General features: G+C 39.3%; 1 protein-coding gene across 2 annotated transcripts; it reads right to left on the bottom strand.

Annotated features, from left to right (window-relative positions):
- Window positions 1-6,448: 6,448 nt before the first annotated feature.
- LOC143858178 (F-box/LRR-repeat protein At3g48880-like) lies at window positions 6,449-22,549 on the bottom strand. 2 transcript variants are annotated; one of them, XM_077368818.1, is made up of 5 exons: window positions 22,404-22,512; window positions 22,097-22,143; window positions 12,335-12,406; window positions 8,740-9,149; window positions 6,449-7,206 (listed from the first exon to the last, which is right to left on the bottom strand). In XM_077368818.1, the coding sequence occupies exons 4-5, from the start codon at window positions 9,096-9,098 to the stop codon at window positions 6,648-6,650; spliced, it is 918 nt and encodes a 305-aa protein (XP_077224933.1). In that variant the 5' UTR covers window positions 9,099-9,149; window positions 12,335-12,406; window positions 22,097-22,143; window positions 22,404-22,512; the 3' UTR covers window positions 6,449-6,647. The 2 variants fall into 2 exon arrangements, with proteins under 2 accessions (XP_077224933.1, XP_077224932.1); XM_077368817.1 differs by lacking the exon at window positions 12,335-12,406 and having other exon boundaries at window positions 22,404-22,549.
- Window positions 22,550-24,759: the final 2,210 nt, after the last annotated feature.

Genomic DNA, 24,759 nt, shown 5'->3' with positions numbered 1-24,759 from the left:
CACTAGGGAAACACATTTTATAGTTCAGAACAACTAGGGAACCATATTTTCTACCCTGTAACCACTCAAGAACCACATTTTATACACCGGAACCACTAAGGAACCACATCTTATACCCCGGAACCACTTGGGAACCACATTTCATATGCCGTAACCACTAGGTAACCACATTTTATACGGCGTAACCACGAGGGAACCACATTTCATACCCCGGAACCACTAGGGAACCACATTTTATACCCCTAAACCACTAGGGAACCACATCTTATACCCTAGAACCACTTGGGAGCCACATTTTATACGCTGGAACCACTAGGGAACCACATTTCATACCTCGGAACCACTAAGGAACCATATTTTCTACCCTGCAACCACAAGGGAACGACATTTTCTACCCCGGAACCACTAGGGAACCACATTTTATAAGCTGGAAGCAATAAAGAACGACATTTTATACCCTGAAACCACTACGGAACCACATCTTATACACTTGAACCACTTGGGAGCTATATTTTATACGCCGGAACCACTAAGGAACCACATTTCATACCCCGGAACTACTAGGGAACCACATTTTATACTCCGCACCCACTACGGAACCACAGTTTATACCTCGTAACCACTAGGGAACCACATTACCCCGGAACCACTAGGGAACCACATTTTCAACCCTGGAACCACTTGGGAACCACATTTTATACGCCTGAACAACTAGGGAACCACATTTTATACCCCAGAACCACTAAGGAAACACATTTTATACCTCGGAACCACTATGGAACCACATTTTATACCCCATAACCACTACGGAACAACATTTTATACCTCGGAACCACTAGGGAACCACATTTTATACCCCGGAACCACTAAGGAACCACATTTTATACCTCGGAACCACTACGGAACCACATTTTTTACCCTAGAACCACTAAGGAACCACATTTTTTACCCCGGGACCACTCGGGAACCACATTTTTTACCCCGGAATCGCTAGGGAACCACATTTTCAACCCCAGAACCACTTCGGAACCACATTTTAAACGCCGGAACCACTAGGGAACCACATTTTATACGCCGGAACCACTAGGGAACCACATTTTATACCCCGGAACCACTAGGGAAACACATTTCATACCTCGGAACCACTAGGGAACCACATTTTATACAACGCAACCACTACGGATATACCTCGGAACCATAGGGAACCACATTTTCTACCCCGGAACCACTAGGGAAGCACATTTATTACCCCGGAACCACTAGGGAAGCACATTTATTACCCCGGGACCACTCGGGAACCACATTTCATACCCCGAAACCACTAGGGAACCACATTTTATACCCCACAACCACTACAGAACCACATTTTATACCTCGGAACCACTAGGAAACCACATTTTCTACCCTAGAACCACTAGGGAACTACATATTTTACCCCGGGACCACTCGGGAACCACATTTTATACCTCGGAACCACTAGGGAAACACATTTTATACCTCGGAACCACTAGGGAACCACATTTTATACCCCGCAACCACTCTGGAACCACATTTTATACCTCGGAACCACTAGGGAACCACATTTTCTACCCCAGAACCACTAGGGAACCACATCTCACACCCCGGAACCACTAGAGAACCAGATTTTATACCCTGGAACCACTAGAGAACCACATTTTATACCTCAGAACCACTAGGGAACTACATTTTCTACCCCGGAACCACTAGGGAACCACATTTTTTACCCCGGGACCACTCGGGAACCACATTTTATACCCCGGAACCATTAGGGAAACACATTTTATACCTCGGAACCACTAGGGAACCACATTTTATACAGCGAAACCACTACGAAACCACATTTTATACCTCGGAACCACTAGGGAACCACATTTTCTACCCCGGAACCACTAGGGAACCACATTTTTTACCCCGGGACCACTCGGGAACCACATTTCATACCCCGGAACCACTAGGGAACCACATTTTATACCCCAAAACCACTAGGGAAGCACATTTTATACCTACGAACCACTAGGGAACCACATTTTCTACGTCGGAACCACTAGGGAACCACATATTTTACCTCGGGCCCACTCGGGAACCACATTTTATACCCTGGAACCACTAGGGAAACACATTTTATACCTCGGAACCACTAGGGAACCACATTTTATACCCCACAACCACTCTGGAGCCACATTTTATACCTTGGAACCACTAAGGAACCACATTTTCTACCCCGGAACCACTAGGGAACCACATTTCATACCCCGGAACCACTAGGGAACCGCATTTTATACCCTGCAACCACTACGGAACCACATTTTATACCTCGGAACCACTAGGGAACCACATATTCTACCCCGGAACCACTAGGGAACCACATTTTTTACCCCGGGACCACTCGGGAACCACATTTTTTACCCCGGAACCACTAGGGAAACACATTTTATACCTCGGAACCACTAGGGAACCACATTTTATACACCGGAACCACTAGGAAACCACATCTTATACCCCGGAACCACTAGGGAACCACATTTCATACCCCGGAACCACTAGGGAACCACATTTCATACCCCGGAACCACTAGAGAACCATATTTTATACCCCTGAACCACTACGGAACCACATTTTATACCTCGAAACCACTAGGGAACGACATTTTATACCCCAGAACCACTACGGAACCACATTTTATACCCCGCAACCACTACTGAACCACATTTTATACCTCGTAACCACTAGGGAAACACATTTTATACCTCGGAACCACTAGGGAACCATGGGAACCACATTTTATACACCGGAACCACTAGGGAACAACATCTTATACCCCGGAACCACTTGAAAACCACATTTTATACACCGGAACCACTAGGGAACCACATTTCATACCCCGGAACCACTAGGGAACCATATTTTATACCCCTGAATCACTACGGAACCACATTTTATACCTCGGAACCACTAGGGAACCACATTTTATACCCCGGAACCACTATGGAACCACATTTTATACCCCGCAACCACTACGGAACCACATTTTATACCTCGTAACCACTAGGTAAACACATTTTATACCTCGGAACCACTAGGGAACCATATTGTCTATGCTGAAACCACTAGAGACCACATTTTATACACCGGAACCACTAGGGAACCACATCTTATACCCCGGAACCACTTGAAAACCACATTTTATACGCCAGAACCACTAGGGAACCACATTTCATACCCCGAAACCACTAGGGAACCATATTTTATACCCCTGAACCACTACGGAACCACATTTTATACCTCGGGACCACTACGGAACCACATTTTATACCCCGCAACCACTACGGAACCACATTTTATACCTCGTAACCACTATGGAACCACATTTTATACCCCGGAACCACTAGGGAACAACATTTTCTACCTCAGAACCACTTGGGAACCACATTTTATACGCCGGACCCACTAGGGAACCACATTTTATTACCCCTGAACCTAGTATGGAACCACATTTTATACCCCGGAACCACTTGTGAACCACATTTTATACGTCGGAACCACTAGGGAACCACATTTCATACCCCGGAACCACTAGGAAACCATATTTTATACCCCTGAACCACTACGGAACCACATTTTATACCTCGGAACCACTTGGGAACCACATTTTATACCCCAGAACCACTAGGGAACCACATTTTATACTTCGTAACCACTAGGGAACCACATTTTATACCCCGAAACCACTAGGGAACTACATTTTATACTCCGCAACCATTACGGAACCACATTTTATACCTCGTAACCACTTGGGAACCACATTTTATAGCCTGGAACCACTAGGGAACCACATTTTCAACCCCGGAACCACTTAGGAACCACATTTTATATGCCGGAACCACTAGGGAACCACATTTCATACCCCAGAACCACTAGGGAACCACGTTTTATACCCTTGAACCTAGTACGGAACCAAATTTTATACCTCGGAACCACTGGGGAACCACATTTTATACGCTGGAACCAGTATGGAACGACATTTTCTACCCCGGAACTAGTACGAACCAAATTGGGTAGAAACAAGTAATGGTCTTTTTCCAACAGAGAAAATAGTAGTTCTAATTTTCTTTTAAAACCCAAGAAAACAATGAAAACAATTATACAACCAACGTAGAACAACTTGGTAATTTCTCTGTTTTTTTCAACACAAAACAATGAAAACCTTCATAAAATGTTAAAACCCAACAAAACATGAAAACCTTCATAAAATGTTAAACCCTATTCAAATAGATGAGCATGGACCTACTTGGAGCTATGTTTATCACCCAAGTTCAAATTTGTGACAAGTAATGGTGTTTTTTTTTAACAAAATACAATGGGATTTAAGCTTCCAAATGATGCCAATGGCTGCACTGGGTGTTTTTCACGTTGGATGGGTGGGGAAGAAGAAAGAAAAACGTGAAGTGGGTAGCTGAAAAAAGCATAGGGATTAGGGCATAAAAAATGGTGGGAAAATGAAATTGGGGGTATATTTGTCCTAAAACTCATACTCTCTCACCTGACAGCGCTTTTTTTACAAAATTTAAATGTCTACCCTTTATTCACAATTTACCATAAACTTTGCATTTTTTTAATAATTTTTCCCTAAAAAACACTATTGATAAATTAAAAACAGAGATTGGAAATAGGAACAGCAAACATCACACATTTTGGAATGGTTGATGCTAAGTTACATCGGATTCTTCGGGACAGATGAAGTATTGGTGTCGAACACATGTCGGATTCCAATACTTCAAGATTCACCGTGACACTTCTAGATCTCTTGGATCTTTTTTTTCCCTAAATACTACAACAAAGTTGAAATTATCACGTGTTTTGAGTTTTATCAATCCCAATGTATTTTTTTATATGGAAATAAAATATTATATTTACTTAATCTGTTGAAACTCCCAATACATAACCAAATTATCATATAAAAGAACTAAAATTAGACAAATCCATGAATCTTTTTCTCAAGGTTAGTCGAATCCAACACTCGATACCCATGTTAGATTCTGGCATTCATATAGTTACTCATGAAACATATTGATGGGAATAAGAGTAAATGAGATCCTATGTAATGTTTCAACCCAAGAGGGGGATGAATTGGCTTTATAAAACTTTTGTCCTTTTAAAAGATTAATTATAAAATTTAAACCAAAGAACAAATTAAACAATAAATGCAAGTAAAGATAAATTCAATTTACAACTAAAATATAAATGATATGGGAAAGAGTGCACCGAGATTTATAATGGTTTGGTCCTAAACCTAGGACCTACATCCACTCCACCTAAAATCCAAGGTGGCTTCACTAACCCGATCCTCATAGTGGTGAAGATCAAACCATTTACAACAAGGTGGCTCCGCGCCTCACCACTTGCCGAAGGAGAAGGCTCTGCATCTCAAGCATTCGCCCACGGAGATGGCTCTGCATCTCCAAACACTTGCCAAATACAATGGTAAAAGAAAGAAAGAAAATATGCCTTTTCACAAGGCTAATACAATAAGAATTTCTCACAAGAAAGATGTACAAGTTAGACCTAGAATCCAATCCCTCACAAAATCTCCAAGAGAGGCACACAGAGTGATTTTAACTCAAATGATGTTCCAAGAATGTATTAGAGTGTATTAATTGAGTCTAAGAGGTTTGAGAACCCACTTATAGCCAAAAAGCCTGTTTCGGACACCCTCCAATGGCTCTCAAGCGGCTAGTTTCAAATAGCTATTACATATATAAAAAAATATGGAGTTCCAAGTTCTGATGCCCCAACACTTCTTCAAGAGCCCTAGCAACATTGTTTTATGCAGTCAACTTGTAAAATTCATATCTCCCTCGTTTCTTATCGGATCTCGATGTTCTTGTGCTACGAAAAGCTCTGACAGAGTACTTTCTGTTAAAAATACTTTCAAAATTATTTGGAAATTTTCTAGACCCATTATCCATAAGATAATGGCCTATGGTCAACCAAACAAGTGTCATTTTGGTACTTTTTCAATTTTAAACTCTCTTTGGCACTTGAGCTTTGGATCCACTTGATTTCTATGATATTTAACTTTTTTACTCTCAATTGAGTGGCCCTTGCCTCTAAGTAATTCTAAGTGATGGATTGGATTTTACATACTAAAGACTTGACTTTTGACGTGATGAGCTTCATTCTTCTTCACTTCAAGTGGTCATCCCTTCTTGGATCTTCACTGCTTTGGCTTCCTTTGATTTTCAAAGATAGCTCCATAGCCTTGATCCAAGCTTCCTTGACTTTGAACCTAGATGAAATTTCCAACTTACACAACAAACACAATTAGTACAGAAAAACACTTGTGTTTGGAATCATCAAAACAAGATAAAAGATTGCCAAGGGTTGAACCATTGGGCTTATAGTAAACCTGACATACTCCACCAGAAAGTTTAAGCGACGTCAAATGAAACTTTAAATTACTCTTATTGTTTTAGCAAAGCTAAATTATAAGTTTAAGGTTACAATAATGTTTATTGGCAAGGAGAAGCAAAACAAAAGGAAATTACCATTGACTTATTCCACAACAGAAGCTGCTATGCTTGTAAACATCCAAAACATATAGAACAATCTACCAAGCTTCCAGAATCTCAGAATGAAAGAGAGATCACCTCGTCTGTGCGCCACAACCCCTCCTCGTACTTGTACCATCTCATGAGACCGTCATCATTGATTGTTCGCTGACATAGAACGCACGAGGCTCTCTGGCAGTGGAAAAATTCCCGTAATCGAGAAGCTTTCTCTACAATTGCTTCATCGAGTTCCCTAAACACTCTCACTGGTGCCGGTGGAGGAGGAGCTTCTATCAAGAGGCAATGGGAAATGTTCAGCACCTCTAGGTGTTCCAAGGAATCCAAGATCATTACTAAAGCTTCCTTAAACAGCTTTGAGCATCGCAGGCTTAAGACCTTCAGCTTAGGAAGAAAAGTGACTATAGACGATGCGAGAAAGATGTTGCAAGGACCCATGATCTTGAGCTGGGTAAAGTTCTTGCAGTTTAAGCGGATTTCGTCCATGACATAAGCAGGATCACGAATGCTAGGCATTGTCATGGACTCCAGCTCTCCCCACATACGGATAGCCTTGCAAATTCCACCCTTGGTCATGCGATTCCAAGCTGGTATAACAAGTTGTTTGAGCCGTGGGCACCTATAAAAAAAAATCCGCATCAATTTGTTTCTTTCTTGTATTTCATTCTGCAACATACTTGTACAAATGCAACCATAATTAAATCAGAACAATGAAGGAGCGTATTAGGATCATGTAATAGTACAAGGAAGTCCTTGCATTGCACCCCTGGCTCTCAAAATGCCATTGAAAAAAAAAAAAAAAAAAAGAAGAATGGCCACTAAGAAATTTAACACTTTTAGAAAAAATAAAATCCCTGTAATTTTTGCTAAGAACCAAAAAAAGTGTTTTCCGATAATCTATAACAGTCACTTCAAATCAGTTACTGAATTTCCGATGTTTTTATTAATTCCTATCATGTACCACAACAGGAAAGAGCTCATCAAAGTTAGCATAGACAAATGGCTAAGAAATTAGTTTCTTCTAATGATTTGTAGACACGGACACGAGTGTCATGTGTGGAGACGGACACGGAGTGTCAGACATGGCAAACACCCAAAATTTAGAAACGGGGATACGGGTAAAATAGAAAGTATAAATAAGCATGATTTTGTGGATACGGATCCGTGTGTTGAGCTCCAACACGGATACATAGTGTTTGACATGGTAACCCCTAAAAATATAGAAATGGCGACACGCCTATAGACGTGCATACATATAGAATTACTGATTACTGTGAAACAACCAGCTACTCCAAAAGCATAAGCTGATGGAGATGGCGTTATTTAATCTTTTTATACTTTAACACTCCCCTCACGTGTGGCCCCTCTTTCTAGGGTTGGCCTACACGTGACTCAGGACCAGTTACTCCAAAGGCTTAAGCTAATGGAGATGGTGTTATTTAATCTTTTTATACTTTAACAATTACTATCATAATATGCAACAAGATAAATATGGTATTCGTTTAACAAACTAATAAATATTAAAATTAATCAACTATAATCTAAATAAACATGCCATAATCAAACAAGAGTTTGTTTAGTGTTTTAGGTTTAGGGAAGGGGATATAACAGCAAATATCTAAAAGAAGAGTTTATAATAAAAGAATAGTTAATAATATAAGAGGTAAACACAAGGGAGATGATATTTTCACTCCCCCTGCATTAGGCATGCGCTCCCCTTATATTGTGATTTGATGTGAAAAGTGGGCAACTTTAACGCTTTTTGACGTCAAATCACGTTATAATGGGGGCGCATGCGTAATGGAGGGGGGGGTGAAAATATCATCACCCAACACACAATATTCAAAAATAAAACAGAATGTCACACTTGACACAGTACAAAAATGTATTGACACGCTCACACTTCTAGCGGCACATTTAAAAGTGTCGAATGGAGTGTCAACACGTGTAGACACGAATGGAGTGTCGGACACGACACAACACGTGTGTCAGCAATAAATTCAAAGTGTCGGCTAAATCATAGGTTTCATCCTGCCTTTCTTCTCTGATTAGAAACCACCCTTAATACACATTTTGAATATGGTAGACTTCAATAGCTATAGTCTCAAATTTATTCTCAGCACTCAGATTTTGTTACAGAAAGGCATATTACCTGTTAGCAACATAGATCAATTGATTGTCCATCAGGTATAGATTGAAATGGAAAATTATGCATGAAATGTTTCCACGGCTGAGACCCATTGCAATCTTCAACACACGTGTCAGTTGCTGATTGGATCTATCATCCACCCAAACATATGGTGCATAGGGGATCTTGATAAAGTTGGATTTTAACTGCCCTAGATCAAGAGTTCTCCAAAGAAATTGGTCAGAACAAGCCAAGCGCCATGAGCTACAAACCTCAGCAATCCCCGAAGTAAAATCAATGGCACTGAACCGCCTAAATATTTCCACTAAACAATCCTGGATCATATCTTCCCATTGCCTCACTGTTGGATTGCAATCCTCCATCTTTACCAATTTTCCAACGATCTGAGAGCAATTCCCAAAAGATTGCACTGCCTACATAAGCCATGGAAAATGCATGGTTACTTATTTAAATAGCCAACACGAATGATAGAAAGAAATTGACACAAGTCACTGTTAAAAAACAATGCAATATCCATCTTTTGATTTCCAGGTGTTTAACACGCCCAAGTTAATGAAAGACGCAGATTTTGTGAAAATCAGCTCAGTAACATGTACAATCTCTGAATTTTAAATGACCAACCAAACAGAAAATCAAGTAAAAATAGAGATTGTAGTTAAAGGAAAATTTAAATCATAGATGTTGTGCAACCCGGAAGGAAATTTTAATTTACTGTTTTGCGTTAAAGGATATTTTGGTCATATTCTTGATGCAGTGGCGTTGATATATAAGCCACATATTGTGGTTATGAGTTTTAGGTTTTCTTTGAGTTTTCTTGGCCAAGAAGAAGGAGAGTTTTGTAACCCTAAGCCAAAATAGTGAAACCCTTCTCCCATGGACGTAGGCACATTGCTGATCACATAAATTTTGTCTCCTTGCATTGTGTGATTATGTTTCTCACATTCCTTTTTACGTTTGTTGCAAATCGTGTTTGATCCTATTTGAGAAGGTATTTCTGGGTTTTCTAGATTAGAAAATCACAAAATCACCCCTTCTTTAGACTCACCACCCCGAAGTAAACCTACTACATGCATAAAAGTTTCCTCCAAGAAAATCAAGATAGCCTTGGACAAGGGAATACCAGTAAAAACTGTGGATGCCCATTGTCCAGCAGAACCTTATAACAATCCTAAGCAACATTATGCCCCATGATGAAAAATTGAAAAGAAATAAGAATTCAAATATATTAAACTCAATGATCAAGAACATGATGAAATGAATATATTAAACTCAATGATCAAGGACATGATGAAATGAGGGTCCAACATCATAGAGATGTAGCTTGAAACTAGCAGGTACAACCATGTAAAGAGCAACCATTGGTTTGTCTGATGTTCCCTCAAATGGAGTTTAGCATGACCCAGAACATCTAACGGAAGACGTGAAGCTGTTCTCATGACCATTGGTTAGCAAAACGTATAATGGCAGACAAATTCCAAGTTAAAATGACGAGTATAAACTGTCTAGCTCAAAAACCGGAAAAGAAAAAATGTCCAAAAATAAAGAGCACAATAAATAAAGGGTGGACAGGAAAAAAGAACAGGTGTAAAATGACACTGCTTTGTTACTATAACAAGATCCAAAAACTTGTTTATAGACACCCAGAGTTCCAAAATATTTGTCGATGGATATCAAATTCTAAAACCTAAAATAATAACGGATGATTCATCCATTCATCATCATATTTTACTAACTAAATAACACAACTCAACTCAACTCAACTAAGCCTTTGTCCAAAACTAGTCGGGGTCGGCACTAACTAAAAATAACATATAAAAGGTTAAATGATTTAAGACTTAAAAGTGCTATGGAAAAGTGCTATGGAGTGCTCATATGGACCAAAGGGTCTCAACATCGGTTCATCACCACCTAAGATAAGGGAAAGGGCCTATTTTTGCATATGCATGTTATATATATATATATATATATGAGGAATAAGATTGTACGCTCGACCGTACCTAAAGTTAGATACGGTAGAGTGCCAAATCACATGGGTCCCCCATTTTTGGTGGGCATCTAAACCATTCATTTGCAAGGCCCCATCATAGATAGGGTGCATACCAAAAATCAGCTCCATAGGATCATCCTAACCCATCCATTTGTGGACGCCAAAATGGACAGACAGTGTTTGTCCACAAATCTGCCCATTTTGGCCTCCAGTTTTGGAGGGGTTAGGATGATTCAATGGTGCTGATTTTTGGTATGCACCCTATCTATGATGGGGCCTTGTAAATGAATGGTTTAGATGCCCACCAAAAATGGGGGACCCATGTGATTTGGCACTCTACCGTACCTAACTTTAGGTACGGTCGAGCGTACAATCCTTTTCCTCTATATATATATATATATATATATATATATATATATATATATATATATATAGAGAGAGAGAGAGAGAGAGAGAGAGAAAATGATTGTGAGCTTGAAGCTCATATAGCATATATGAGCTTGAGGGCCCAAACACATGTGGGCCCACATTGTTAGGATGATCCGAAGCATTCATTTGAAAGGCCCTTACATAGATAGGGTGTGTACAAAAAATCAGCTCCATAGGATTCATCCTAACCCATCCAAAAGTGGAGGGCAAAATAGACAGACACCGTTTGCCACAAATCTGCCCATTTTTGCCCTCCGCTTTTGGAGGGGTTAGGAAGATCCAATGGAGCTGATTTTTGGTACACACCCTATCTATGATGGGGCCTTGCAAATGAATGGTTTGGATCAGCACAAAAAATGTGGGACCCATGTGTTTGGGCCCTCAAGCTCATATAAGCTATATGAGCTTCAAGCTCACAATCATTTTCCTCATATATATATATGAGTGTATTTGTGCATGCTAACACTAGAAAAAGTAATTAATAGAAAGAATATTCAATCAATCATTTGTTGATTTTCTTTTATCAATTGGATTTTATCCAAAGGATTAGCCAAAATGTTGAAACACCACCACCACCACCCCCAACAAAAAAAAAAAAAAAAAAAACACTAATGCAAGCTATCCTATATATCTTTCAAGATTTGCATCCATAGATGTAGTAGACTGTTACAAACCCCTTCATAAAGTAAATCAGAGATTTCTTCACCTATCTCAGCAACCGATAGAAAGAAGATAAACAACTCTGTCAAGCATCTATAATGCTTTACCCTGGAATCATTGCACCCAAGAGACGAATGTGGGAAATTGTTTCACACCCAAAATGACAAAAGGGAAAGGAAGAGAAAGAATTATACACCAGTAAAGCATGCAACACAACTCTATCCTGTTAATCAAGCTTACCATAAAAAAAAGGGCCTATGGTTCTGCTCTTAAGCATATAGAATTGAGATCAGAAGTTCAAAGCCCATCCTTAGCTATCAAATATGGAAGAAACAATAACAACAAAATCGAAGAAAAGTGGCTAACATTCTTGCACAGATAAATTGTTCAACTGTCCTTTCTGTAGATGAGTCACTAGAGAAAATTCAACTCTTCAAGAAAATAATTGTTGGAAGGAGAAAGATTCTTTTAGATGAAATATATATCTTTCAGGGCTGCATTAGATCAACATTCTGCTCTGACCTAGAGTGGTGTGCAATTTATATGCATCCATATCTGGTCATCGGACTGGCCCAGCTGCAAAGACCAGTGCCCCTGGTCGAAGACAATAAAAAAACAAGATGTTAAGGACAAAAGTACCACCACATCAGAGAAAATGTTTTTTTCTAATGTTATAAGACAAAAATGTTCTACAGGATTCATTAGCCGACCCCAATTAGTTTGGGACAAAGGCTTAGTTGAGTTGAGTGTGTTATAAGACAAAAATGTTTTTCTGGTGTAGTGGTAAATTGGTTCTTAGAGGGCGAGCCTTAGCACAACGGTAAGGTTGCTCCATTGTGACCTGGTGGTCACAGGTTCGAGTCACGGAAACAACCTCTCTGCAAAGCAGGGGTAAGGTTGCGTACATCTAGCCCTCCCCATACCCCGCAATGGCGGAGCCTCGTGCACTGGGCCGCTCTTTTTTAGTGGTAAATTGGTTCTCAATATGTTTTTAAGAGATGATTCAGATGTCGAAGCTCTCTTCTCTCTCTTTCTTTGTTAGATAATTTTCCGGCAAGATAACCTCTCTCTTGGCGGATCTCGAGGGCCCAAGCCCTTCTAGCCCCTCTTTTTCCTTTTCAGAGGCGCTAGGACCCAAGCCCTTCAAGATCCTTCGGACTCGGCGTGGAGACTGGTCTTTTATCCATGGTCTAGGAGGTATCCATCGGTGGTGGTCGAAAACCACAATCGACCGGAGGGTGCTAAGGGCCCAAGCCCTTCCTGATCCCCTCTCCTGTTGATCAATCGGGGTTGCTTGTCATCCCATCTTCCTTTCATATTGATAATCGCGGATTTTCGTAATGGATAGGGGCCCAAGCCCTACTAGCCTCTCTTCTGTCCTCCCAGGGGATTGGTTCTGTCAAAGTTGTGACTATTAAAACTTCAGAAGAAGAATGAATTGCCGTCATTGTCAAAAAATGAAAAGATCTCTTAATTAAATTAGGGACTTGGTTTCTATTCTACGTCCTCTAATTAATCACCGTCATCGTTCTGCGAATTCAGAAGCAGATACCCTAGCGAATGAGGGCGTTAATTTAATCTCTGCATCGATAATTTGTTCAGAAGGTGTCGGCATGTTATCTTAGATTGTCTCCCTATGTAAATAGGTCCCAGAGTATGCTCTGGTTGTTGGGACTACTCGTCCCCCTCGTAATCTTTCTTCTTATCCGAATGGATCTTTTGTTATCTTTCAAAAAAAAAAAAACGAAAAGATCAAAAAAGCTCGAGCCAGAGAAGAAAACAATAAGCTTGAATTATGGCAGGATGCTGGTTTGATCAAAAAATTGGATTCTGGAGATACACCAGTGATTTCCATTACCGGAAAAGAAGTGGCAGAGAGGCACCAACTCCTTAAAGCCTACCTTATTGGAAGACTGAAGGTTGAAGAATGGGAATTAAAAGAGCTCTGGCTCTGGGCGAAATGGCTCTAGGATATCCCCTCCCTTCCTTGTCCATGTATCTTGAGCAAGAAAGAGGTAGTCTTTATGTTCGAATCACAAGATCTGGCAAGGAAATTTTTTAACCTTGGCGGACAAGCCTATGGTGAATACCTCCTTTCCCTTGCCGAATGGAATCCTGATTTCCAACAAGGGGCTCAAGCTTTTTGTATCAACTTTTATGGGATTCCCCTTCATGCATGGGCAACCTCGACAGTTGAAGCATTGGGCAACATCTACGGATCAGTCTTATAATTTAAAATGGAAGGAGATCATGAGATGGATATGAGATACGCATCCGCAAAAGTCTTCACCTTGGAAGCACGGGTACTCTTCTGAACCCCCCTGCACCCGTGTCAGGTGCGTGTGGGGTGCGGGTGCATCCGGGTGCGTGGTGGGTGCATGTCGGGTACACACCCGTCACAGCTACCTTATAAAAAGAAAAGGGTGCGCGGGGTGCGCACCCGACACTTAGGGTACGTTTTTTTAAAACATAAAGGGTTAAAAGGGGGTGTTGTTATAAAAGGGGGGGAGGGGTTGATAACTTTTTAAAAAAAAGACTTTTAACATAAAACCCTAACTAGGTCACGGGCTCTCTCTCTCTCTCTCTCTCTCTCTCTCTCTCTCTCTCTCTCTCTCTCTCTCTCTCTCTCTCTGCCTCTCACTCTCTCTACTCTCTCTCCCTCTCATCTGTCTAAGGCCCTGTTTTTTTTTTTTACAGTGGATTTTGAGTCCATAACAGATTTTGGACTCAAAATTACATTGGGCCCTGTTTGTTTTGGATTTTGAGAACAGATTATGAGTCCAAAGCCTGATTATTGGACTCACAATCTGTTGAGTCTAATTTTGAGTCCAAGAATCAGCTTCGGACTCACAATCTGTTCTCAAAATCCAAAACAAACAGGGCCTAAATGCAATTTTGGGTGCAATAATCTATTAGATTCAAAATTGATTATTGGATTGAGTCCAAAACTGTTGAGAGTCAAAATTACATTTGTTGGATTCAAAACTGATTATCTGTTTGATTTTTGGGTGCAATAATCTGTTGGATTCTCCAATTGTTTTTTTAATTTTTATAAATTTATAATAAAATATTAAAATATATTATTGTATTGGGCGTACCCGAACGTACCCGCACCAGGTTTTTTTTTGGAAAATCACGTACCCGTGTCGTGTAGTATCCGCACCCCGTACCTGTTCGTGCTTCTTAGGTCTTCAACAATGAGTGGAACCTCCAGAGGTCTTAAAGATCATATTGCACGGATGTGTCGACGTAAGAAAAATGCGTCAATTCCTAAAGCCAACGTGATAGAAGAGCCACTTGTGGCTATGATCACTGAAGTTAATATCGTTGGAGGATCTGAAGGGTGGTGGGTCGACACTGGTGCGTCCCATCATGTGTGTTTTGACAGGAAGTGGTTCAAGACGTATGCGCCTGCAGACAAGGAGAAGAAGGTGCTTCTAGGAGCCTCACATACTACAAAGGTACTCGGTGTAGGGAACGTTGAGCTTTGCTTCACTTCAGGGCGGAAAGTGATGCTGAAGGATGTTCTTCACACACCATATATGAGGAAGAACTTAGTTTCTGGTTTTCTTCTTAACAAGGCTGGTTTTAAACAAACCATAGAGTCTAACCAGTATGTTGTAACCAAGTTTGGATCCTTTGTTGGAAAAGGATATGCATATGATGGAATGTTCAAACTGAATATTGAAATAATGAATGCAAGTGATTCTTCTGTTTACATGCTTTCTTGTGTTAATTCATGGCATGCTAGGTTGTGTCATATAAATAGAAAATATGTACATAATATGAGTGTATTAGGAATTATTCCTAAAGTAGTCTTAGAAGACTTTAAGAAATGTGAAACTTGTAGTAGGGCTAAAATTTCTAGAAAACCTTTCAAAAGTGTTGAAAGAAATTCAGAGCTTTTAAACTTAGTCCATAGTGACATATGTGAGTTAGATGATATCTTAACCCGTAGTGGTAAAAGATACTTTATAACTTTTATAGATGACTTCTCTAAGTATACAATTATCAATTTAATTAGACATAAGAGTGAAGCCTTAAAAATGTTTAAGGAATACCTATTAGAAGTAGAGAACCAATTCAATAGGAAGATTAAGGGACTAAGAAGTGATAGAGGAGGTGAATATGAGTTATTAGAATTTACTAAATTTGTTAAGTCATTTGGAATTATACATTAAACAATCGCTCCTTATTCCCCCGCCTCAAATGGAGTTGCAGAAAGGAAAATTAGAACATTAGTGGAACTTACGAATGCTTTACTCCTATGTTCAGGAGCCCCCTCTAACATATGGGGAGAATCAATTCTAACTTCCTGCTATGTTCTTAATAGAATTCCTAATTACAAAACTAAAGTCTCACCTTTCGAAGTATGGAAGAATAGAAAACCCAATGTAAATTACTTTAGGGTAGCCTATGTAAGGCTTCCTGATATTAAGAGACCCCAGCTAAGAAGTAGAGCCATAAAGTGTGCTTTTATGGGATACTCTCTTACAAGTAAGACATATAGGTTTTTAGACCTTAATAACAATGTAATAGTAGAGTCCCAGATGCTGAATTCTTTGAAGATAAATTTCCTTTTAAGTCTAGACATAGTGGGGGTACCGTGCCTATTGAGGATAGTGGGGGTACCGTGCCTAGGTTAGAGGCAAACCCTAAAGTCGAGATTGAACCTAGACGAAGTAAAATAGCTAAAATAACCAAGGATTTTGGCTCTGATTTCTATGTCTTTAGTTTGGAGGGAGATCCTTCCTCTTTAGAGGAAGTTTTGTCCTCGTCAGATGCCGATTTTTACAGAGAAGCCATCAATGACGAGATGGAGTCTTTGATGTCAAACCAGACTTGGAAACTAATAGATTTACCACCAGGATTTAAGACCATAGGATGTAAATAGGTTCTTAGAAGAAAATTGAAACCAGATGGATCCATAGACAAATATAAAGCTAAGCTTGTTGCTAAAGGCTTTAGACAAAAAGAAAATGTAGATTTCTTTGATACGTACTCTCCAGTTACTAGGATTACATCCATTGGAGTTTTGATTGCAGTGGCTGCAATCCATAATCTGGTAATCCCTCAAATTGACGTAAAGACTGCCTTTTTAAATGGTAGTCTAGAAGAGGAGATTTATATGGACCAGCCTAGTGGTTTCATAACTCCAAGTCAAGAGAATAAAGTATGTAAGTTAATGAAGTCCCTGTATGGACTTAAACAAACACCAAAACAATGGGATGAGAAATTTGATAGAGTAATCATATCAAATGGTTTTAAAATCAATGAAAGTGATAAGTGTATATACTATAAGTATATTAATACTTATTGTATTATTATTTGCTTGTATGTTGACGATCTTTTAATTTTTGGTTCTAACTTAGAAGTAGTTAAAGAAACCAGAAATCTATTAATGTAAAACTTTGATACGAAAGATCTAGAAGCAAATGTAATTTTAGGGATTAAAATTACAAGAACTGATAGTGGTATATCTTTAGACCGGTCCCATTATATAGAAAAGATACTTCAAAAGTATAAGTACTTTGATTGTAATCCAGTATGTACTCCTTTTGATCCTAGTATTAGATTGTATTCTAATGAAGGCGATAGTGTTAATCAAAAAGAGTATGCTAGTATTATTGGTAGTTTAAGATATGTTACAGACTGCACCACACCTGATATAGCATATGCGGTAGGTATATTATGTAGATATTCTAGTAATCCAAGTATAGAACATTGGAATGCTATATCACGAGTCATGAGATACCTTAAACGAACCATTAATAATGGGATTCACTACCATAGGTTTCCTGCCATTTTAGAGGGTTTCAGTGATGCCGATTGGAATACTTTATCAGAAGATTCCAAGGCCACCACTGGTTACGTTTTTACTATTGGTAGTGGTGCAGTTTCTTGGAGATCTAAGAAACAGACTATTATTGCTCAATCCACCATGGAATCTTAGCTGATAGCACTAACCTCTGCATGTGAAGAGCTTAGTTGGTTAAGAAACTTTTTATCTGATATACCCATTTGGGAAAGACCTGTTCCTGCTGTTTTGATTCACTGTGACAGCACAGCTGCTATTGGAAGAGTACATAATAAGTGCTATAATGGAAAGTCGCGACAGATAAGCCAGAAGCACAGTACTGTGAGAGAGTTGATCTCTAATGGATCGGTCACCATTGACTTTGTGAGATCTGGTGATAATTTGGCAGATCCCTTAACTAAGGCCTTGTCAAGGGAGAAAATCTACAATACATTGAGGGGGGTGGGACTAAAGCCCATTTGTAAATAGTTACCTATGATGGATACCCAACCTAGGGACTGAAGATCCCAAGAACTAGGTTTTCAATGGGAAAAACGAGTCATAGTGTAATTAGTTGACGATCATGCTGATTTTGAGTTTATCTCAATGCCCATCCTTATGATGTAACATTGTAACCTAAGCATGATATCCTGAAGCGTTTGTAAGGTTGAGTTATTCCTCTTAATGAAATCTATAGCTCGTATGAGTGGGATGTCTAGGCTACAGGAGCATCCTTGATAGACTCACCTACATGTATGCGCGGAAGTGGGCCGCTTCCAAAGAGAATAAAGGATTATTCTCTTATGCATACATGGATACTGGGATGTAGCACATGGCCGTAATGTGCGAGCTTTTTGGAACAAATTGAACACTTTAGTATCATGTGTGTGGTGCACGTCTTTCTGTACCCAAGGATTGTAGTTCAAGACATAGTCACTATCAATTCCTTACAGTTAGAATGCACTAACACTAAGTAAAGGTTCAAGACATAGTCACCTTTATTATACGTGTTGCTTTGCTGATAGCCCAACGTTAAGTTTTACTAGTAATTTATCTATTAAAATAAGTGGGGGATTGTTAGTATTTTAATACTAAAATTAAAAAGAGCCTTTTGCTTTTTGAAAAGATTCCTTTTATCTTTTGAACTTCCCACCCAAAATTTGAAGTTTTCAAATTGATTCTTTCTTTTGTACTTTTCCCACTAAAAATCTAAAGCCTTTGGAGTATGCTCTCTTTTCACTTGTGAAGTTTAGTCCAAGATGGGAAAGTGAGAAAAATTCTCCCATCCATATAAGAGGGAGTGTTGAGACAAAGGCTTGGGCCTTTCAAGGGCATTCAATTTGTTTGCCTTGGTTCTTTTACAAAGAACAAATGGAACAAATAAAAACACAGACACGCGAGCGCGCGGCGAGCCGAGCTGTGCCGTGTCGGGACTGGGCGTGGGCGTGGGCGCGGGTGCGTGTGGGTGTGGGTTGGGTTTGGGTTTTTCCTAAACGTAATTATCTTTTTTAAACCCGAAGGGTCGTGTCGTTTAGTTTATTTTCTAAACGAAATTTATTTTTAAACCCAACAGTCGTGTCCCTTCAATTCTTTCCAAATCTGACAGTTAGATACCTTCTTAATAACATTTAAAAACGTATTTAACGTTTGAGGGATGCGTCCATATGTTTTTAAAGGATACGTTTATTATTTTTTAATGGGTGTCTTTAATAGACACGTTTTGCTTCTAAATACAGCCTTAACCAACATTTTAAAAAAAACAACCATTCTCTGTCTTCTCTCTCTGTTCATAACAGAGCACTGTTTTCTTACTGTTAATAACAGAGCATTGTTTTCCATCAACAGAATAATATTTTTACTTTCTGTATTTCAAACTATCTTCTCTTCTTCTATTTTCTATCTTGGTTGGGCAATCGGAGTGTTCACCGTGTGTCCGTGTGGTTCAAATTTATCTGATCGTGCAGCTCAGATAAATATCGACGGTGCGTCAGGCTGTTGTATCCTGGGGGTGATTGCGTTCGGATCTGTTGCACCGGAGGTTTTTCCGCAGAGGCGCAGGTTCACCTTAAAGAGAGCGACCTAGTCCGTGCCTCATCTCGCCGCATCGAAAAGGTTATACTAATCATCTATTCTTTCTGTTTTTCACAGAAACCAGTAATTAGGTACGCCATATTATTTATATTTGGAGGAAAATTTCACAACATAGATGTCTATGGTTTGGCACCACCCCATCTTCTCTCTTATGTACCCTGCAGTACACATGTCCAAGCAGTAGAAGATGTACTCAAGAGTCGGGATCAAATGATACAGCTTCTCAAAGAAAACTTATCCACTGCCCGAGAACGTATGAAGAGGAATGCTGATCTACATCGCATTGATCATGAATTTGCAGTTGGCGATTGGGTTTATCTAAGAATTCAACCCAACAGACAACTATCGGTTGCAATGCGTAGAGTACAAAAATTGTCTCCCAAATTCTATGGACCGTACCAGATTATTTAGCGCATAGGACAAGTTGCATATAAGTTAAAGCTCCCAGAAGGATCGCGAATTCATCCTATATTTCACGTATCATTCCTCAAGAGGATGATTGGGCAACACGTTAAAACTCAAATATCTCTTCCACACGTTAATGACGAAGGAGTTTTGCAGCCCCAACCTGAGAAGATTCTTGATCGACGGATTGTGCGACGTAGCAACCGTGCTATCACCGAGGTTTTAATCAAGTGGCAAGGTGTTGATGAAAAAAGCGCTACGTGGGAAGTATATCAAACAATCCTCGCTCGACTTCCCGATGCTAACCTGGAGGACCAGGTTCCTTAAGGGAGAGGGAATGTTACGTGTCCATGTGTGCTACATGCAAAGGGATGATGTGATCATGGGTGGTAGTTATGCATAGGTGTCATGTATGTACATCTGTTATGCAGTGGGTGTGGTTAATTTGCTGTTGTAGTTAATCTGTTGTAGGAGTTATGTCTGTAGTGGGAGAAGTTAACAAGTGTGTTGTAAATAGTGGTAGGAGCTATGAGTAGTGGGATCATGTAACTCAACTGCTTGTGTGTCTGTTATGTTCTGTAACATTTATAATCTTGAATGGAAAGAAAGGCTAAAAAAGCATAGTTGCCGGAAACTCCTTGGGCGGGTGGGAAACTCGTTTCCCCTAAAAGGTGTTTCTCGCGGTTGGGAAACTCGTTTCCCCTAAAATGAGAGAAACACGTTTCGGAAACGTTTCCAAAATATGATACAAAATTGGAGAAATATTTCTGAAACACATGGGAAATATGGAAAACTTATGTAAATAATGTGTAAACGCGTGATAAATGTATGCAACACTCGTAGAAAACACATATGAAACGTGTAGGAAACATGTGTGGAACTTATGAAAATCATTTTGGAAAAAACACATCATTTCCTAAGACGTTTCTCGTACGATTTTCTATTGTTTCTCGTTTCTCGTTTCCCCTGTATTTTTTTTCATGTGTTTCCCGTTTCCGTTTCACGTTTCGTTTCTCGTTTCCGTTTCCCACCCTGGTAACTATGTACAAAAGACTTTGGAGGTTCTGGTTTCCCTCGAAGAAAACCAATCTATTCAAAATTCCTCGTAAGAAGAAGATTCACGTATCGGATACCTATTTGCTAAAAAAAGAGAGAAAGTATGAACTACTGGCAAAAAAAAAGACCTAAAAACAGAGAGAGAGAGAGAGAGAGAACTAATGGGGAAAAAAAGGACCGTTTCTCCTTCTCCTTTCCTTTCCTTCACTGTTTTAAACAACCAATAAAAAAAACCATTTGATAAATGAGAAGCAAAATTGAGATAGAAAACCAACATACTTGAGTCAAATTTAACTATGCTAAATTTGCTGCCATTTGGAAAGAACAAACATTATTCAAACAACAGAATTTCAAAGAACATTAAAGGAAGTAATTTTACCCCAGTTATAAATACTGTGAATGGACAAGTAAGACTATCAATGGTCTCAATTTTTCCATTAGATTGAAAATTTTGCTCGAATCAATAGAACAGCGGGTCATATGATAGCATATTTTGCGGCCTAAAATAGTGTATATACCTACAAATTTAGAAGAGAACTGCTAAACTGCCCCATATCTCTTAATTGAATCCAACAAGGCAGGCCTACCAAGAGAAATGTGAGAGTTGTTTTTTTCCTATAAAACCGTTTACATAAATTATGTTTCCACTTTGCCTCAGGATGCTGGGCATTAATCATCAATAGTTAAGCGCCCATTTGGACTAAACAACTTCATTACCAAACAAAATATTCTACTCGTGTTTTCTCAATTTTTGTCACATATCTTCTCTTTTCTTCAAAATCTATTCATTATAGATTATTGGGTGGGTCTAGATTTCTATTTAAAAAAATAATGAGAGTGAGGAAAGAAAATTCCCAATGCCCAAAAACGCATGCAAAGAGAGAGAGAGAGAGAAAAAAAATATCAACATACCCAAAAAAAAAAAAAAAACTTACCTTTTCCGCTGCTGCTTCTACCTTATTTCTGTCTCTCTGTCTCTTTCCTGAAAAAATTCAGTTACCCAATTTTATGAGAGACAAAAAGAATCGAAAAATCACTTCTCACTAAAAAATAGTCGAAAATCCAGATACCCATTTGCTAAAAACAGAGAGAAATATGAACTACTGGGGTAAAATATGAACTAATGGGAAAAGAAAAAAAAAGGGACTGTTTCTCCTTCCCTTTCCTTCACTGTTTTAAACAACCAATAAGAAAAATCATTACATAAATGAGAAGAAAATTTGAGAAAGAAAACCAACATACTTGAGTCAAAAGAAAGATTCATGCCCTTTTTCGCTCTCCATCTCCCTTCTTTCTTTGCTTCGTCTTCCTTCTGTGTTTTTGGCCTTTCTCTTTTTCTTCCCCTACCCTTCTTATTCCTGGTAAAGAGAGAACGAGAATGATCTCACCATCTGTAATTACGGGAAACGCCATAATTATGTCTGTTTTTTACATGTTCGAAATTTTACACGGGAATAAAGATTAAAAAAAAAAAAAAAAAAAAAAGGGATAATTACATTTACACCTGCTCTCGTCTATGACATATCCACTTCCACCCCTATAGTTTAAAACGTGACAAATACGCCCCTGTAGTTTCAATTTGTTTAGGGTTTGCCCCCATCAGCTCAAGGTTCGTCCATAGATTGAAGGGTTAGGATGATCCGATGGAGCTAATTTTTTGGGCACACCCTATCTATATCAGGACCCATCAAATGAACGCTTTGGATCATCCAAATAATGTGGGCCCATACCCGAATCCAAACACTACCAAAAAGTCATCCAAATAATGTGGGCCCACATTGTTTGGATGATCCAAAGCGTTCATTTGATGGGTCCTGACATAGATAGGGTGTGCTCAAAAAATCAGCTCCATCGGATCATCCTAACCCTTCAATCTATGGACGAACCTTCAGCTGAGGGGACCTACCTTAAACAAATTGAAACTACATGAGTGTATTTGTCACGTTTTAAACTATAGGGGTGGAAGTGGATGTGTCAGAAACTAGAGGGGGTGTAAATGTAATTTTCCCTAAAAAAATTATCTTTCCTCATGTAACTAGTGAAACGATGTAAGATATGTTTATGACACGAGATCTAAGGCCTTGTTTTGGATTTTGAGAACCGATTGTTAGTGCGTGTCTGCGTACTTTGTTTTGCAAAAAGAGTCGAGTGGTGAAAAACTCACCCCCGGTAAGGAAAAACTCACCCCCCGTAGGATAAATTCATCCCTCTGTTTGTCACAAGCCTTACAACACATGTACAAGTGTACAACCATATCTCTCTGTGGGTTCACGTTACATCATAAAAAGCATGTCTATTTTTTTAAGAAAATCACTGCACACATGATTGGAAGATCAAATCGTTCATCTAACGGACCCCAACGTAAATATGACTTGCCCATAAAATGATCCAAACCCTCTTATCTGCGTCGATGGATCAGAGCATTAAGATCATCGTATCCAGATGATTTTGGGGGAAAAGCCATTGGGCCTATCAAATGAATGGTCTGAATATTAAAGTAAGGGCCACTATGGTGCATGCACGAGGTGCAAGTTTTTTTTTTTTTTTTTAGCTAGAGTGGAGCCAACCTTATTCAATGATCTAAACCATTCAGGCCCCAATGTATATACATCGTACCACGAAAATCATCTCCATTGGATGATCCAACCTCTTCGATCAATAGAGATTTCTATATGGTGCAATTTATCTGTAGTTGAGGGTTAGGATCATCCAAAGGAGCTGATTTTTGGGGCAGACTCTAGTAACATCAAGGCCCAACAACTGAATGGTTTGGATCTTCAAACAAGATGGGCTTCATTGTATTTTTCGAAATACATGCTCACCTACGAACATACGCAATATATATTGAACCCACCTCACCTACGTGCAATATCATGTAACCCGTATTTTTATTTTTTTATTTTTTTAGAAAATTCACTAGGCCACTTTGTTCAAAGATCCAAACTGTTCATTTGTTGAGCTTTGTGCCCCAAAAATTATCTCGACCATCCTAACCCTCTTGTATAATACAACGACATTGTATATGAATCTCCACTGATCGAAGGGTTAGGATCATCCTATATAGGGAGATCTTTTTTGGGGCAATGCCCCAAAAACATATATAGAGGAAAATTATTGTGCGCCCGAGCGCATTTAGCACGCTCGAGAGCCCAAAACTCATGTTGGCCCACTTTGTTAGGATGATCCAAAGCATTCATTTGAAAGGCCCTTACATAGATAGGATGTGTACAAAAAATCAGCTCCATAAGATCTATTGGATAAAAGTTTGGGGTCAAATAGATTAGTTCAACAAAACTAGTGATATATGTAATTGAAATGGAATAAAGAGAGGGTTACATTTGATGATCCCGAATGTAAACTGCAAATCCGTAACCAAAGATCAAAGCATATATGTGAGAAATTGAGAAGAGTTTAGTGGTAGAGGCACATTACGGAATAACGCTACCCTTAAGATAGATTATCGCCCCCACCACGCTTGGTATGCAATTAGGTTCTCTTGCGACCTATCTGCAGGATACAACACCACTTTTCTTGTCATTGACGGTGTGCATGCACCGGCTCGGACCTTGCGAACACGAACTATGCCGAGAAAATTTGC

The sequence above is a fragment of the Tasmannia lanceolata genome, unplaced genomic scaffold (genome assembly GCF_043159265.1).
Source record: "Tasmannia lanceolata isolate RefF3 unplaced genomic scaffold, GAP_Taslan_0.1 ptg000025l, whole genome shotgun sequence".
NCBI classification, from domain to species: Eukaryota; Viridiplantae; Streptophyta; class Magnoliopsida; order Canellales; family Winteraceae; genus Tasmannia; species Tasmannia lanceolata.
The sequence above is the reverse complement of the archived record's forward strand: the minus strand, read 5'-3'. Positions and strand labels throughout refer to the sequence as shown.